Here is an 18,758-nt window from a genome sequence, read left to right on the forward strand (position 1 = left end):
AAATATAAACACAACACTTTTGTTTTTGCTCCCATTTTTCATGAGATGAACTCAAAGATCTAAAACATTTTCTATATGCACAAAATAACCATTCTCTCAAATATTGTTCACAAATCTGAAAAAAAATCTGTGATAGTGAGCACTTCTCCTTTGCCGAGATAATCCATCCCACCTCACAGGTGTGGCATATCAAGATGCTGATTAGACAGCATGATTATTGCACAGGTGTGCCTTAGGCTGGCCACAATAAAAGGCCACTCTGAAACGTGCAGTTTTGCTTTATTGGGGGGGGTCTGGGGTGGTCCGAAAACCAGTCAGTATCTGGTGTGAGGGGTAGGGTTAGGGTAATGTTGTGAATCGAGTGGCCCATGGTGGTGGTGGGGTTATGGTATGGACGACGAACACAGGCCACTCAATACACAGGTGTTAAGGACACCCTGTAGGATAAAAGGTTTTGCTTCTATCGTTGACATTTCACTTGAATAATTAAGGATCTCACCTGTTACGTCATTTTTAGTTGTATGAAGGCTACTTTTATAATATAACATCTACATGTGTACTTTGAACACTTATGACCTAGTGTTTGACCAAATATTTAGTAATGCTTGTTTACAAAACCAAAAAGAGACAAATGCTGAAGGTTCAATGTTTTGCAGAACTGCCCAAAGTTGTAAATGCTCCATTTCAGAGTTGGTGTATGTAATGAGTGAAGCCAGCGTCCCTCACACAGCATATGTTACGTATTTTAGGAAATGACATGATGGAACTTTACCTTTGACTGAAATACGTTTTCAAAAAAACAAACCATTGTAAAGCTTGTTCACACAAGGAAAGCTAGTGTGAACACAAAATGTTCCAATTCAAAACCTAAGAAATGTTTGAGCAATGATGCCACCATGTGGACACAAAGCCACACTATGACAACACTTCAAATGCCAAACATTAATTACATTTATAAATGTAGGAATTTAAAGTGTGCACTTTCAGTTAATCATTTATCAGCACAATTTCTCTGTTTAAATTAAATGTCATTTTCTCAATATGGACTGTTCACTCATTCACAAAACAAATGAGACTTCTTGAAGAGTCTGGAATAAAAAGTCTCTTGGGTAGTTGAAGGTTAACAAAAGCACAAACTATAAAGCGTCTCTGTTCAAAACTTTTATTAGAACTGTTTAAGTATGGTAGCGTGGAGGAGGAAAAGGAGGCAGCATTGGTATGGGCAAGTGAACATGGGGATGAAAATGAGAATGGGGTGCCGGAGTGGGCGGGGGATCTGGTTTCACAGTGTTAGCTGGAGTGGCTGGATATTGGGGATAGGGAGGGGTCATAGGGTAAAGATGATAGTAAGGCATAGATGGTGGAAGCTGCGATGAGGGATTTTTAGCCTTTGGTTTAGTTGTAGTTGGTGTTGTCGCCGCAGTTGGTTTTGGCTTTGAAGCTAGATATTTGGGAGGATGAAGAGGATTAAAGGGAGGATACATCGGCATATATTGTGGAAACGGCATCTGAGCGTATTGAGGCATCTGAGGGTTTTGAGGCATCTGAGGGTATTCAGGCCTCTGAGGGTATTCAGGCCTCTGAGGGTATTCAGGAACCTGAGGGTATTCAGGAACCTGAGGGTATTGAGGGTATTGAGGAACCTGAGGGTATTGAGGAATTTGAGTCGCCTTTGCAGTTATAGGCCGTGTGGTCGTTGCTGTTGTTTTCTCGGGCATCTTAGGGTTTTGAGGCATCTGAGGGTATTGAGGAATCTGAGGGTATTGAGGAATCTGAGGGTATTGAGGAATCTGAGGGTATTGAGGAATCTGAGGGTATTGAGGAATCTGAGGGTATTGAGGAATCTGAGGGTATTGAGGAATCTGAGGGTATTCAGGCCTCTGAGGGTATTGAGGAACCTGAGGGTATTGAGGAACCTGAGGGTATTGAGGCATCTGAGGGTTTTGAGGCATCTGAGGGTATCGAGGCATCAGAGGGTATCGAGGCATCTGAGGGTATCGAGGCATCAGAAGGTATTGAGGAATCTGAGGGTTTTGAGGCAGTGCAGGAATTTTAGGAATTTGAGTCGCCTTTGCAGTATTCGGCTGTGTGGTCGTTGCTGTTGTCTCGGACATTTTAGGGTTTTGAGGCATCTGAGGGTATTCAGGCCTCTGAGGGTATTGAGGAATCTGAGGGTATTCAGGCCTCTGAGGGTATTGAGGCATCAGAGGGTATTGAGGCATCAGAGGGTATTGAGGCATCTCAGGGAATTGAGGCATCTGTGGTATATCAGGGAATTGAGGAATCTGAGGGTATTGAGGCCTCTGAGCTACAGGGGAATTGGGGAAAGTCGTTTTGGAAGCAGGAGTTGAGGCAGGTTTTGAACACCAGAGAGATACTGGAATTCCTTGCCAACGCATCGGGAGTACATAACTTCCACCCTTTGGGAGAAACACATACAATTAGAAACAGCAAGGAATCACACAAACCTGTCAATGTTACAATCCGACTGTACAATGCACAAAATTAATCTCATGCTATATTTTCTAAATAGATCATGATGAAACATATTTGAATGTCGGTCCCCATCCAAAAAACATAGTTAATCAGCACATTTGAAAGCAAGCAAAAAACAACTCCCATTTAAAAAGCTGAAAACACATTTTCGCTTGAGATCAATATGATGCAGATTAAACATTTAATTTATTTGGCTCTCATTAAACCATTCATAACTATAACAATTCACAGCACGAGCCATCGTTTTTTTTAAACTCACTTCCTCACTCTTTAAATCAGTTTCACATTACCTCTTGAACCATGTTGCAGCCATCATAGGGAACCGACATTTCAAGTGCATGTGAGTTCCTCTGCATGCTGTAGCCACAGGTAGACGGGACCTGGGACAGAGGCATTGGAGGTGCATTTCCTGTGGGGTAAAAAGGTTCAGTGTTTATATCATTGGTAGAGATAAATCAAGTCTACATTTAGGATATTATGGCTATTAATTTACCTTGTTCTACTGCAAATTGTGATGCTCCTGGTTCCACCGCTCTGAACTTCAACTTGCCCAAACCACACTGCAGTGAGGGCGACATGCTCTTCCATGATGAGTCTTTGGGACTGGCCACTTGTGTTGGGCTCATCCAGCCTGAAGGCGAATATAATACATATTTTTAAATAGTTTGTACTTTAAAGAGATGCAAAACAATTCAAGAAAAATAACAAACCCTTCAATACGTAATCAAAATATTTTTACCTGCAGCGTCTGCTTGATAATCACCTTCATCCTCCTCATAAGCGTTTGAGGATGACTTCTTGGTCCCGTCTGTGACTTGAGAATCAAGTCCTGACCCTTTTTCAAAAGCTCTCCCGAAAACAATTGTCCCCTCTTGGAACTCATTTGTTGCATCGGCATCTTTTCTCCCTTCTCGTCTTTCTGTTTTCTTCAGACGATAACAGTCTATAGTTTGAGCAAAATAACACGTCAGAATAACAGCTGCAGCCAGGTAAACACCAGCGCCTTTTCTCTTGCGTATCATCCTGTTGCGCATGACTGCTGGTAATGTGAAGAGATGAGATAACTTTCTTTGCCGCAACTATTTGAGCATTAGCAGCTGCTGTGACAACCAATACAGCTGTGATAGGTGCTCATAGGATTCCCATTCTGTAAAATCAAACTCACTGTGGGTGGAGAGCACTTGGCAATGAAGCATGAGACAGGGCTTTAATACTGACACATATTACCACCAGGCAGCCAATCAACAAGGCAGGTGCAGCCTCAGCTAATGCTTGCACCTGTGTTCAATTAGCTTGCAACAGGTGGGCCTCGTTAAGACTTGTCTAACGTCTACAAAGTAAGCCCTGTATATTGATCATGTAGATCGGGGGTGCCCAATACGTTGATCGCAAAGGTAGCGTGGGTAGATTGCATGACATTGAAGCGCAAATGCGGCGCACCTTTATGCGCTTAAGAGGCGCTATTGGTGTAAGCGCTCCACAGTTTCTCCGCCGCTGTGAGGTTCCGCGCTCACAGTTCACTAGCACCGTTGGTTTCAAAGGCATACCAACTATTACAAATCCAATCCAACCCACTTTATTTGTATAGCACATATGAAAAACAGAGGGTTTACCAAAGTGCCTCACACCAAACATAACATTATAATAAAATATAATAATAGATGAAAGGCACACATAAGAATTAATACACAGTACATAAAGGCTATGGACATACAATAAAAGCATACAAATCGATAAAACATAGCTCAGACTGACTCGAAAGCGAGGGAAAAGAGGTGGGTCTTTAGGCGAGACTTAAAAGTTTGGAGGGTGGGCAACAATTTGAAATGGGGGGCAGGTCGTTCCAGAGCCTGGGGGCTACCGCTGAGAAGGCTCGATATACAAACTGTTCGATATACAAACTGTTCAACCTACAGAGATGACAAAAAGTGTTCTTCCAAATACAAAAAAGCTTCTGTATACGCTGTCTCGCAATCACCTTGGTTGGTTTTAGGGACTACCAGCAGCAGCTGAAGCAAAATGAAGTCACAAGAATGATAGACACATAACAATACAGTATTTATTTGGGCATGGCTAATATAATTGTTGATGGCCAAACATTTCATAGAAGTAACAAAACTCTGCTCACACTCTAATCACACTCTCGACCTTGTTCTGATTTATGGTATTGAAATTGAGCAACTATTAGTCAAACCGCATAATCCTGCTTTATCCGACCATTTCTTAGTAACATTTAAAGTGCTGTTACTAGACTACAAAGCATTAGTCAAAAGTTCCTGCAGCAGAAACCTATCTGTTAGTGCTATAGCCAAATTTAAGGAAGAGATTCCACCAATACTTAACTCGATAGCATGTCTGCATGTAAGGGAGGAAAGTTATACAAAATGTACACCACCCCAAATTGATCATGTTGTTGATAGTGCTACAGATGCGCTGCAAATAAAATTAGACTCTGTTGCTACTTTGAAAAAGAAGAAAATAAAACAACATAGATTAGCTCCATGGCATAATGCCGAAACCCGCAAAATAATGCAAAAGTCGAGACAACTTGAAAGGATATGGCGTTCCACTAAACTTGAAGAATCTCGTTTAATTTGGCAAATTACTCTCAATGAATATAAGAAAGCACTGCGTAAAGCGAGAGCAGCCTACTACTCTTCATTAATAGATGAGAATAAGAATAATGCAAGATTTCTTTTCAGCACTGTAGCCAGGCTGACAGAAAGCCATAGCTCGATTGAGCCTTCTATTCCCATAGCACTCAGTCGCAATGATTTTATGTGCTTTTTTAACTATACAATTGTTACTCTTAGAAACTAAATTAATGACCTCTTGCCTTTGACCAGTATAGTGTTATCAACAGCTCCCGGAAATGTAAGTTCTAATATTACACTAGATAGTAAACTAGAATGCTTTTCAGCCATAAACCTTGAACAATTACATTCAATGATTCTCTCTTCTAAACCATCAACGTGTATGTTAGACCCAATTCCAACTAAGCTGTTGAAGGAAGTTTTTCCATTAATTAGCACTTCTTTCTTAAATATTATGAATATGTCTTTATTATCAGGCTATGTTCCACAATCATTCAAAGTAGCAGTGATAAAAACGCTTCGTAAAAAGCACAACCTCGATCCAGAGGTTTTAGCCAACTATAGACCTATTTCTAATCTTCCGTTCCTCTCAAAAATTCTTGAGAAAGCAGTTGCAAAACAGTTGTGTGATTACTTAAAAAACAATTATTTATTTGAAGATTTTCAGTCTGGCTTTAGAACACATCATAGCACAGAGACAGCTCTGGTTAAAGTCACAAATGACATTCTAATAGCCTCTGACAAGGAACTTGTCTCTATTCTTGTTTTGCTCGTTCTCAGTGCTGCATTTGATACTATCGACCATGATATCTTATTGCAAAGACTAGAGCACTTAGTTGGCATACAGGGAACTGCTTTAGGCTGGTTTAGGTCCTATCTATCTGAACGCTCTCAGTTTGTACGTGTCAACGATGAATCTTCCACGCAAACCAAAGTTAGCCATGGAGTGCCACAGGGCTCAGTGCTCGGACCTATTTTGTTCACATTATATATGCTTCCGTTAGGCAATATTATAAGGAATCATTCTGTACATTTTCATTGTTATGCGCAGGGGTGCACATAACTTTTTTGCCCTGGTTCTCAAAGGAGCACCTGGAGATGTTGCTTGGTGCTCATCCTTAAAATGAAATAAACCGTAACTTTTGAGGGGGTCTTGACTTTATTTGCCAGACACACGGCACAGAACACACATGCAAAGGTGAACACAAGACAACATTAGCAAGACCAGTAATCCTACAAGCTGTCATCACTACCCTCCTGACTGTCAGACATGGTAGCTAATGATGGAGGCCTACTACTTTCTCTCTGGTTGAGTCTGCGATTAGCTGCTTGCATCCACAAGTCAACAGCTGGTTTTGGGTCGAAAGTCTCTGTTGTCATCTTAGACAAGTGGATGTAATCAAATAAGTATGTGAACATAACCAATAGCCTACTATAGCCAATAACAAATGAATGTAACTTATTTTATTTGTGTTGTTCATTCATATCTTATTTTACCTTAACATTTATTTATTTATGCATTTTTTTTGATCTCTCCAGTTTTAAAGGATATTTTTGGTTACTGTCCTATAGTATACATTGGAATGATTTCAAACCTGTTTATCCCAATAATTATAAAGGAGTGCCTTGGAAATATGTGTTTACATAAATTGTGACCAAACCGTTTGAACTTAGACTAAAGTGAACTATCTAAACACTCAAGAGTCCTTTACCTCACTGAGCTGTAGTTATCAGCCTCAGTCTGACTGGAGAGGACTCTCGCTCCACATTATTGTAGAAACATCTTCTTCTTATATCCGTTAGAGCAGCTAGCACGGCACCAGATTCTAATAATGAATTGGAAATGGGGGACCCTGATGTAAACAAGACGAAAGTCTTTCTCTGGTCTGCATCCCCTTAACAATTGTATGTTTTGAGCTGTACTGTACTGTACCCAATATACAAGCTGTTAATAAACTTTTCAATCAATCAATCAATCAATCAATAACAACAGCGCTGGTACAGGTGCACCCTCCCTCTCTCCCTCGCATTTTGTCTGTGAGCTGCGGGCGCCAGATAAGCCAACATCCCCCATTTTCATCACTTACAGCGCTCATCGTACAGGACAAATGAAACGTGTAACCGGGGTGAAAAGGGTGTTACATTTACTTAATTATGAATATTGTTACATCAAGGCCGAAAATTAGGATGAGCCCCAACGGTCAAAATGTTTTTTTCCCTCCCAGAGCTGCCAGCGCAGCACCTCCCCAGGTCTGGCGCCCTAGGCGAACATCTAGCCAGTGCTACGGGCCGGCCCTGAGTTCATATCATGGTTCATATGCAACTCGCAAATATCTTTCTCTCTCTCTCTTCTCTCTCTCTCATCTATTTTCTCTTTTCTCTTTTCCCTTCTCTCTCTCTCCCTCTCTCAATGTTGGTACGCAAATGCGATTTGTTTCAAATGACCCGGTGCTCTTTTTTTGGCGGAGGTGCGCATGCGCACCTGCGCACCAGTTATGTGCAGCCCTGGTTATGCGGATGATACTCAACTATATTTATCCATCAAGCTTGATGAAATTAATCATCTAAATAAAATTCAAGACTGCCTCAAGGACTTAAAAAACGTGGATGACCTTAAACTTTTTGATGTTAAACACGACCAAAACTGAAGTTATTGTACTTGGCCCGAAGAATCTACGAAACAAATTATCTAAACATATACTAACTATGGGTGGCATTAATTTGGCCTCCAGTGAGACTGTAAGGAATCTTGGTGTTATATTTGATCAGGATTTATCCTTTAACGCCCACATAAAATCAATTTCAAGGACCGCCTACTTCCATCCACGGAACATTGCAAAAATCAGGCATATCTTGCCTCAAAACGATGCAGAGAAACTAGGCTGATTAGATTCAGCCCCTAGTTTTGCTGATATAGGCTTAGTTTGTCGGGGGACATCTTACTTCTTCCTTCTCTCTGTCTGTACCTGTGTACTCTCATGTTCCGATTAACCCAGCTTCCCCAAATGTCTTTCTTTTTGGTTTCTATATACGCTGGGATCCGGAGTCATGGATGATCTTGCGGTCCTGTGTCCTGGATCGCGAGCCCTGGATCTTGAGTCGTGGCTGTGGTCCTGGATCATAGGTCCTGGATGGATATCCTCGTGGATTAATCTTCCTATTATACACACATGCATTTCCAAACATTTGGACTACCAAATGCTAGCAAATGTATTATCTTTTCAATTTACACACGGCATCTATTGCACGTCTGTCCGTCCTGGGAGAGGGATCCCTCCTCTGTTGCTCTCCCTGAGGTTTCTCCCATTTTTCCCTTTAAACTGTGGGTTTTCTCCGGAAGTTTTTCCTTGTACGATGTGAGGGTCTAAGGACAGAGGGTGTCGTATTGTCATACTGATATTCTGTACAAACTGTGAAGTCCACTGAGACAAATGTAACATTTGTGATATTGGGCTATATAAATAAACATTGATTGATTGATTGATTGAACTCTGCTCACATTTCAGGGTTTTCCTTTGACTTAGCCTACTTAAGAGGGAAAATATCTTTCAATATAAAATTATTTTTATGATAAGCTTCTTAATAATTACTATCATGTTTACATAACAGTAGACTAAATACAACTCATGATGTAATTTGGACCCTTATAAAATAGAAAAACGTATTTTCTATATTGCTCCAATACTTTAAATGTAGATTAAAGGGTTGTGAGGATAAAAAACAAGAACAGCAATGCATCCAAAGACAATGGAAAGAAAACATGGAAATATACCAAGAATGTGTACACATCCTCAATTGCTAACCCATTATATTTAAAAGATGTTCTCACCTCAAGTATTCTTAATATAAGACATTGCCCATTGTTATTTTCCCCGACTTGACAGGAAAGGGGGAAAAACACATTATTTCACCCAAATCTTTATTCACGAAGCGGTATACAAGTTGTATTCAAGTATACAAACAACTTTGCACAAGCTTGAGAATGCAAAGTCCATTAAGTCCTTTCAGAGTTCAAATAAAAATATCCCCCGATTCTTGGTTCTTCATAATTTTGTATAATGTATCACACGGTTTGATTTAGATAACAAACCAATGAATGCAAGGGAAAAGTCTGACTATTTTGATTTGTTAATCTACATTGACCACAATAATTAGATGTATAACAATGCTTTCCCTTATTTAGAAAACAAAATATTTATCTTCACATCAAGGAAAGTCAGACGGTAACGGGATGGTGAACATGCATCAGTATCCCAGCCTGACTTGGACCAGAGATGTCGTTTCATGGTCAGATCCATAATTTGAAAGAAACAATACACAGGTGTTAAGGACACCCTGTAGGATAAAAGGTTTTGCTTCTATCATTGACATTTCACTTGAATAATTAAGGATCTCACCTGTTACGTCATTTTTAGTTGTATGAAGGCTACTTTTATAATATAACATCTACATGTGTACTTTGAACACTTATGACCTAGTGTTTGACCAAACATTTAGAAATGCTTGTTTACAAAACCAAAAGGAGACAAATGCTGAAGGTTCAATGTTTTGCAGAACTGCCCAAAGTTGTAAATGCTCCATTTCAGAGTTGGTGTATGTAATGAGTGAAGCCAGCGTCCCTCACACAGCATATGTTACGTATTTTAGGAAATGACATGATGGAACTTTACCTTTGACTGAAATACCTTTTCAAAAAAAACAACCATTGTAAAGCTTGTTCACACAAGGAAAGCTAGTGTGAACACAAAACGTTCCAATTCAAAACCTAAGAAATGGTTGAGCAATGATGCCACCATGTGGACACAAAGCCACACTATGACAACACTTCAAATGCCAAACATTAATTAATGTAGGAATTTAAAGTGTGCACTTTCAGTTAATCATTTGTCAGCACAATTTATCTGTTTAAATTAAATGTCATTTTCTCAATATCGACTGTTCACTCATTCACAAAACAAATGAGACTTCTTGAAGAGTCTGGAATAAAAAGTCTCTTGGGTAGTTGAAGGTTAACAAAAGCACAAACTATAAAGCGTCTCTGTTCAAAACTTTTATTAGAACTGTTTAAGTATGGTAGCGTGGAGGAAGAAAAGGAGGCAGCATTGGTATGGGCAAGTGAACATGGGGATGAAAAGGAGGATGGGATGCCGGTGTGGGCGGGGGATCTGGTTTCACAGTGGTAGCTGGAGTGGTTGGATATTGGGGATAGGGAGGGGTCATAGGGTAAAGATGATAGTAAGGCATAGATGGTGGAAGCTGCGATGAGGGATTTTTAGCCTTTGGTTTAGTTGTAGTTGGTGTTGTCGCCGCAGTTGGTTTTGGCTTTGAAGTTAGATATTTGAGAGGATGAAGAGGATTAAAGGCAGGATACATCGGAATATATTGTGGAAACGGCATCTGAGCGTATGGAGGCATCTGAGGATTTTGAGGCATCTGAGGGTCTGGAGGAACCTGAGGGTATTGAGGAACCTGAGGGTATTGAGTCGCATTTGCAGTTATAGGCCGTGTGGTCGTTGCTGTTGTTTTATCGGGCATGTTAGGGTTTTGAGGCATCAGAGGGTATCGAGACATCGGAGGGTATCCAGGCATCGGAGGGTATCCAGGCATCGGAGGGTATCCAGGCATCGGAGGGTATCCAGGCATCTGAGCTACAGGGGAATTGGGGGAAAGTCGTTTTGGAAGCAGGAGGTGCGGCAGGGTTGGAACACCAGAGAGAGACTGGAATTCCTTGCCAACGCATCGGGAGTACATAACTTCCACCCTTTGGGAGAAACACATACAATTAGAAACAGCAAGGAATCACACAGACCTGTCAATGTTACAATCCGACTGTACAATGCACAAAATTAATCTCATGCTATATCTTCTGAATAGATCATCATGATGCAACATATTTGAATGTCGGTCCCCATCCAAAAAACATAGTTAATCAGTACATTTGAAAGCAAGCAAAAAACAACTCACATTTGAAAAGCTGAAAACACATTTTCGCTTGAGATCAATATGATGCAGATTAAACATTTTATTTGTTTGGCTCTCGTTAAACCATTCATAACTATAACAATTCACAGCACTAGCCATCGTTTTTTTAAACTCACTTCCTCACTCTTTAAATCAGTTTCACATTACCTCTTGAACCATGTTGCAGCCATCATAGGGAACCGACATTTCAAGTGCATGTGAGTTCCTCTGCACGCTGTAGCCACAGGTAGACGGGACCTGGGACAGAGGCATTGGAGGTGCATTTCCTGTGGGGTAAAAAGGTTCAGTGTTTATATCATTGGTAGAGATAAATCAAGTCTACATTTAGGATATTATGGCTATTGATTTACCTTGTTCTACTGCAAATTGTGATGCTCCTGGTTCCACCGCTCTGAACTTCAACTTGCCCAAACCACACTGCAGTGAGGGCGACATGCTGTTCCATGATGAGTCTTTGGGACTGGCCACTTGTGTTGGGCTCATCCAGCCTGAAGGCGAATATAATACATATTTTTAAATAGTTTGTACTTTAAAGAGATGCAAAACAATTCAAGAAAAATAACAAACCCTTCAATACGTAATCAAAATATTTTTACCTGCAGCGTCTGCTTGATAATCACCTTCATCCTCCTCATAAGCGTTTGAGGATGATTTATTGGTCCCGTCTGTGACTTGAGAATCAAGACCTGACCCTTTTTCAAAAGCTCTCCCGAAAACAATTGTCCCCTCTTGGAACCCATTTGTTGCATCGGCATCTTTTCTCCCTTCTCGTCTTTCTGTTTTCTTCAGACGATAACAGTCTATAGTTTGCGCAAAATAACACGTCAGAATAACAGCTGCAGCCAGGTAAACACCAGCGCCTTTTCTCTTGCGTATCATCCTGTTGCACATGACTGCTGGTAATGTGAGGAGATGAGATAACTTTCTTTGCCGCAACTATTTGAGCATCAGCAGGTGCTGTGACAACCAATACAGCTGTGATAGGTGCTCATAGGATTCCCATTCTGTAAAATCAAACTCACCTTTTTTTTTTTTTTGTCTTTTTTTATTAGAAAATTCATAATTCAATATTTACAATTTGCACATGTGGTTTCACGGTGGCCCTGCATTTAAAACAATCAAACATAATAGTCATGCATACCATGACAAAATAAAAGAAATAAACTGACTGCAATTAGCCAAAAAAAAACAACCACGTTTGCCAAAAAACCATTGGATCTTACTTGAATGACCAATCATAGTATATGATAATACAAAAACAGAATACGAGAATCAAAAACCCAGCAAACCGGCAATCATTTATATAAAACATACTTTACGTTTTCCACGTTTCACCCTACACATGTTAGCCACCACTGTCATACTTAAACACCAGTCTGTCATTGTCACCAACCTCCACCAGAGTGCACCCATCCACAAAGCTCTCCAGAAAAGAGTCCTTTTCTAGGTACACATATGCCATCTGAACGTCCTTTCTTAAAGTCCTCTTTAATACGTCCCATGGGTCTACCTTTCTGTTCCCATTATGGGCCAAGTCTCTCCTAAGTTTTACAGCATACCGGGCATGGCTCAGCACATAGTTACAGAGATTCACATTGGGACCTTTCACTCCCCCACTCACCCCAAACAGCCACAACTTTATATTTGGTGCATACACATTTATTACCTTAAACGTGTCCCCCATGTATTCATACTGCACCCCAATCATCCTCCCTTCACCATCATCCTCAACCTTCCTTGCATTCTTCACATCCCCCGAATTGATAAGTATCGCCCCCCCCTCTAGCATGCTCACTCCCATTATTTGCAAACACTTCGCCCTTCCACTCCTTTTTAACCTCATCCACACTCTCCCCATCCCAATGTGTTTCCTGCAGACATATAATGCTGGCCTCACACAGACTTAGCGCCCGGCTTCTTCTGAGCTTACTTTTTAGACCATTACCGTTTAGGGATGAGATCGTTGCCATCAAAAGGGATGTTATTATAATACACGTCCTTTTCATCATTACCTTATACTGGTTTATCTCCCGAGCTCCCCCTCTGTCGAAACCGCTCTCTTTTTCTCCACCTCCCTTTCCTTGTCCGCTTTGCGTCTAGCAATCAGCCCGGCGTTCTCCGCTGAGGTCTTCTTCTCCTCCTCGCCACTGCTTCTCCTCTTGCCCTGGCCCTTCTGCTTCTCGTTTGGGCTCCCGAAGACCTTGCTGCCCCCAGGGTCCTCCGACAGCTCTCCCTCCTCCATTTCGGAAGCCTCCGAGGCGTCTTCCACCTCTTCAGGACCCCGACACTTCTTTCCCCCTCCGCTGCTCCCTTCGGCACCTCTGCTGCTCCCGTCGGCACCTCTGCTGCTCCCGTCGGCACCTCTGCTGCTCCCGTCGGCACCTCTGCTGCTCCCGTCGGCGCCTCCGCCGCCCTTCCTGGCACTTTTTTTGCTCTTTCCCGCCTTTGGTGCTTTCTCCTCCATCACCGAAGCCCCCGAGATGTCCTCCACCACTGGACCTTCATCTTCGCTGCTGATCTCATCATGGGGTATTTTCTTTGCCCCCTCTGCCTCGTCGTCTTCCTCGTCGTCTTCCTCCTCGTCTTCCTCCTTGTCGTTTTCCTCCTCTTCTCTCTCCTTGTCATCTTCCTTCTCTCTCTCTTTCCTCTCTCTCTCAGCTCCATACCTGCACTCCTTGGCATAATGCCCTTGCTCATAACACCTGTGGCACTTAAAGTCTGGGCATTCTCTAAAGATGTGACCCGGCTTTATACATAACCTGCACACTGGAACCTGGCCATTGTGCAGGACCCGGAAGTATTCCGCACCCTTCACCGTGTCGAACTTCGTGGAGTACGGCAGGGAGCGGACCTTATTGTTGAATCTCACTCTCAGGAACCTGGTGCCGTCTGCAATGTCCGAGTCTGGCCACACTCTTTTTTTAATGTCCGAGATGGGCTTAACTCCCCACTCCTCAAGCCTATTTAGTAACGTTTTATCCAGCTAGTACACTGGCAGATGCAGGAACGAGACGGTCACATCAGTGCTCATAATGTTTTTTGCATGTACCGCGACCCCGTTCACTCTCAGCCCCTCCATTAGTTTCATTTTCCCCAGGATTGTCCTCTTCGTCACTTCATACTGTTCCCCCGTCACTCTACATCCATCCACTGTCCCACACTGTTTCTGTATCCCTTTTAGCAGGTCCATCATTGACAGTGCACCTTCCACTACTACTTCCACAGTTAATTCCACACTGTACCTTGCTCTCTCCCTCTGCCCCTCTTTTCCTTCCTCTCCCGCTTTCTTGCCTTGTTCTTCTTTGTCGTTGTCCTTCCCTTCGTTCGCTTTATCACTTGCCCTTCCTCCTTCCATTTTCGGCACCTCAGCAGTCCTGTTCACTCCAGCCGCTGTTGCCATCAGAACACTCGCCGCACCAGATCACAGCACCGAGTGGGGGGAGCCCAAACGGCGGGCTACGGGCCTTACCCCGTTGTTATTCCGTCGGTTGAAGCCCCGCCGCGGACTGAAGCCAATCGTATTTTCACTCGTACTCACTCACTTACTCTTCCTGCTAAAGTTGCACTGAACCGTCTCGGGAGATCACTGTGAGCGTGCAGACAAGAGGAAATCAAACTCACTGCGGGTGGAGAGCACTTGGCAACGAAGCATGAGACAGGGCTTTAATACTGACACATATTACCACCAGGCAGCCAATCAACAAGGCAGGTGCAGCCTCAGCTAATTATTTCACACACAGTGACGTCACGAGTCACCCGCGAAAATACGCCATGTTCCTGGAGGTGCAAAGCTAAAAAGCTAGCTAACATAACCAGGTAGAGCGCAATCGTTTTTCTATTTCTATTCTGAAGAAATCGCTGTAGGCCTATGTCTTCCGATTATATCTCTGGACTTGAGGGGTGTGCTCTCAGTCGTTACCGGCTTAAACTAAAGCTGTGTGGGTTGTATGATTGCCCGTATAGAGTTCCTGCAGATTCATGGTGAAATGACCCTGGAAAGTGGCCTCCGGTGGATTTTTGGCAACATCTATGTGTATCTTCTGGAAACACCAGGTGAATACCCCACTTGTCACAATAATATTATCATGCCATTGCATATATGTGGTATTTTAGAGTTGACTAGATATTGATTAAGGCAATAGACTATGATATTCAGTACAGGAATCTTAGCAACACCAAGACTGTTACAGGATTTTTATTTTGGAAAGTATTTTTTTTTTCTTACTTCTCACGTTTTTTTATTATATTTTATTATATCATAACTTAGTACTTTTTTCTTAACATAGGTAACATTAAGCTGTCTGTGGCTCTTTCCTGCTGTAACGATGCAAATGTCCCCTCTGTGGGACTAATAAAGGTCTGTAATACAGGCCCTGGGCTGTAAACATAACCTCATCATTGGCCATTGATATAATTTGGTACTACCAGCATTGTAGCTATTGTCACTGTGTTAAGCCTTACATTGATGCTTACCAGCTGTCAAATCAAAGGTAGTATATCCTACTATGTTTGATGTTTAATTATAAGGTGACAGTGTATGTTTTACCTTTGTGTTTCAACAAGGTGTCCACACTAGAGAAGCGATGAAAAATTACAAAGCACTAGACTCCTACAAGCTGCTGGAATCTGGTTGGGTGCAGACAGTGAGGCATATCATTCCTAATGACACAACCCTCACGGTCCTGAGAGCTGACGTGACACCGTCATTCCGGGTGAATGAACCGCCGCATCATCCATGGGCAGCCGTTACCCAGCGTGGCGATGTGGTTGCTGCTCACTGTGACTGCAAAGCTGGGTATGTAGATTCCAGTATGTAGAAACTAAATGTTTACTATGAACATATTCTGGTTGTATATTGTGTGACAACCCTGTGGTTGTCCACCCGGTGGTGCTGCTGTAACCTGTTTGTTTCTTGTAATCAGCAGTGATGGGACCCACCTGTGGCGCTAATTCCAGGATATAAGAAGGCTGCAGAACAGGCTCTCGCTCTCTCTCAGCTGCCCTGCTCGGTGCAGCAGGACACCGCTCCTCTGTTCTGTTTTATTGTTGTTGGAACCACTGTGTTGGATAAATAAATGATTGTTTTGGGCAACTCCGGCGTGGAACTGTTGTCCTTATGTTACAAGCAGAGCCAGCTTGTAACAATCATTTATTAGGTAAAGTATCACAGAATCAACATACAAAATATAACATGGTCAACTCTAAATGTAAGCATGTGAACTAGCAACCACACATACAAATTCATTCCTTGTATACAATCCCACCCCCAAGGTTGGTCAAAATTGCACATACCCCAACTATCTTATCTGCACTTGATTTGTCTACCTGATCTGCCTCATCCTTCAGAGATTTAATATGTCGAATCGGCAAAGTGCCTTGCAAAATAACAAAACGGTTTTTCATTAGGCCAATCACACGCTCAATATGAATTCTCACCGATGACAATTTCCTAGAGGATTCAAGGTGTTTGGCTGGTAATTGACTCTGCCCTTTAGTGAATGCTGGTGTGAGCAGCTCTACACCAGCAATACCCGCAAACTCTTCCTTCATTGTAAACCCCCTATCCGCTAGAACTTGGTCACCCGGGTGATGGTCACATTTAGTCAAGAATCCGCTTTGATGTACTATTTCCACATCGCTCACCCTCCCACCCCAGGCATCAGACAGAAAACAAATGGCACCAAGTGGGTTACATCCAATAAGAAACTTCATAGTGGTGTGACGCTTATAATTTGACCAGACTTGGGCACGAGCTTTAAGGTTCCCTGGAGATTCAATGAACACTTCAAAACAATCTATTATGCAAGTAAGTCTAGGGTACAGAGCCTTGAATGCAGGTGGCATATTAGAAAATATGCGCTCCCTCTCTGGCCAACTAACAAAACGCTTCAGTTTCACAAAGGCTACATCCATCCACTTCCAAAAATGATCTATGAGCGTGCTCTGAGGGATGCCTACCTGGTCTGCCAAATACTCAAACTTCATGCCATGTTTCAACTTCACTATCATATAAAAAAAAACTGATCAATGTAGGGGATGGATGGGGTACCTTTGCATATCATCGAAACTAGCAAGAATTGAAAAGTGGCTAGAAAAATGGGCCAAGTTAGTCCGGTGTAATACTGACACTTCTCATTGTTTTCAGCAACAGTGTTAGAAGATAGAGTTGAGGGTGGCCCTAGCATGGTCCCTCTCAGCAAAAGCAGCATCTCTTTCCGCTCTGAGTGCAGAGATCTCATCAAAGAGCATCTGTTGAGGCACGGAAGGTGGAGACACTGAACTGGTCGACGGTTGAGGCGAATCAGGAGTAGGTTGATGCTGTGGAGGTTCGGAGGATGCAAGGGATGTGTCCTGCACTCCAACAGAGACTGCGTAAGCCACTCTGCACTTCTTTTTTGAGGGCCCATTTGCTTTGCCAAGCATCTTCTTGCCATGACGACACATAGCATTCGAGAACCTAATACACACAAACATTACATATACCAGGGGTTAGGGTGGTGCGCTTATGGCAAAAATCATAATCACGATTATTTGGGTCAATAATTGATATCACGATTATTAAATACGATTATTCATTGACTTAGAAAAATCAATTTATTGAACTTTAAAACAAATAATAATTTGAACAGTATCTTTTTAACTGTTGTTTACCCTGAACGTATAATTCAACTGAAAAACCAATACAAACAAATTAAATAAATGATACATTTATATTTATATATATCATTTATATAAAATACAATTAATTGCACAGCCCTACCAGGGGTGATAACTAACACCTACCCACAGCTGGTATGTTATTGTAAAATTGTATACTTCACATCTATCACAACAGTATTACAGTGTTCGATTTAGGCCAGGCATATCATCAGTATATACATGAATTTTCGCAAACCTTCTCAGTTTCTGGCACTTGTCAGCTGTTGGTAGTTTCCCAGGCGTAGCAAAATTGGTCGGGATGTAATCTGGATGGCCAAGCTCCTTGGAAGGCTGCCCTGAAAAACAGATAAGAGCAACCATGATGCTATGCTACCATGCTATGATTCTGCTGTAGAGGAAGGTAAACAGTAGTTTGGTCCAATCCGGGCTAGCGGCGGACATCAGATTAATCATAAACATAGTAGTTGTTCTGAAATACAACTTCAACTTACCAGAAATGAAGTGTGCCGAGCAGATGTACACATATTGCACGGTGCCCTTGGGTTTCCACGGCTTGTGAGTGATGGGATCGACGCGAGCGCAAGCTCTCGCCCACTGGGCCCTCCGTCCTGGCTGTTTTTCGTGACTGAGGAACTTGAAGAAAGAAATCTTGGATTTTCCATCACTATCTGTCATCCAATGATGATTTCTACAAGTCCCAGAACTACACCACTTCACCATCTTCAAAGTATTGTAACTAACAAGTAAGTAACACGGCTAAAACCTCTGCCTGGTTGCACCTCGCGTAAAATGGCGGCTCCCGGAAGTACGGTGTCGCCGTCGGCCCAAAACCCGTATGTGTGTGTGAAAGAATGCTTGCACCTGTGTTCAATTAGCTTGCAACAGGTGAGCCTCGTTAAGACTTGTCTAACGTCTACAAAGTAAGCCCTGTATATTGATCATGTAGATCGGGGGTGCTCAATACGTAGATCGCAAAGGTAGTGTGGGTAGATTGCATGACATTGAAGCGCAAATGCGGCGCACCTT

At 42.3% G+C, this 18,758-nt stretch overlaps 2 protein-coding genes and 1 long non-coding RNA gene across 3 annotated transcripts; 1 reads left to right on the top strand and 2 right to left on the bottom strand.

Annotated features, from left to right (window-relative positions):
* Positions 1–1,146: 1,146 nt before the first annotated feature.
* Positions 1,147–11,555, bottom strand: LOC117557991 (leucine-rich repeat extensin-like protein 5). Its single transcript, XM_034233944.1, has 10 exons — positions 11,423–11,555; positions 11,220–11,338; positions 10,845–10,851; positions 10,462–10,738; positions 10,212–10,273; positions 3,236–3,535; positions 2,990–3,127; positions 2,787–2,905; positions 1,737–2,420; positions 1,147–1,649 (listed from the first exon to the last, which is right to left on the bottom strand). The coding sequence occupies exons 1-10, from the start codon at positions 11,553–11,555 to the stop codon at positions 1,176–1,178; spliced, it is 2,313 nt and encodes a 770-aa protein (XP_034089835.1). The 3' UTR covers positions 1,147–1,175.
* Positions 11,556–15,527: 3,972 nt separating this feature from the next.
* LOC117557999 lies at positions 15,528–16,164 on the top strand. Its single transcript, XR_004570778.1, has 2 exons — positions 15,528–15,867; positions 15,995–16,164. It is a non-coding gene; the product is annotated as an uncharacterized LOC117557999 (long non-coding RNA).
* Position 16,165: 1 nt separating this feature from the next.
* Positions 16,166–18,552, bottom strand: LOC117557998. Its single transcript, XM_034233959.1, has 3 exons — positions 18,224–18,552; positions 17,968–18,067; positions 16,166–17,529 (listed from the first exon to the last, which is right to left on the bottom strand). The coding sequence occupies exons 1-3, from the start codon at positions 18,450–18,452 to the stop codon at positions 17,226–17,228; spliced, it is 633 nt and encodes a 210-aa protein (XP_034089850.1). The 5' UTR covers positions 18,453–18,552; the 3' UTR covers positions 16,166–17,225.
* Positions 18,553–18,758: the final 206 nt, after the last annotated feature.

Source organism: Gymnodraco acuticeps, unplaced genomic scaffold, assembly GCF_902827175.1.
Source record: "Gymnodraco acuticeps unplaced genomic scaffold, fGymAcu1.1, whole genome shotgun sequence".
NCBI classification, from domain to species: Eukaryota; Metazoa; Chordata; class Actinopteri; order Perciformes; family Bathydraconidae; genus Gymnodraco; species Gymnodraco acuticeps.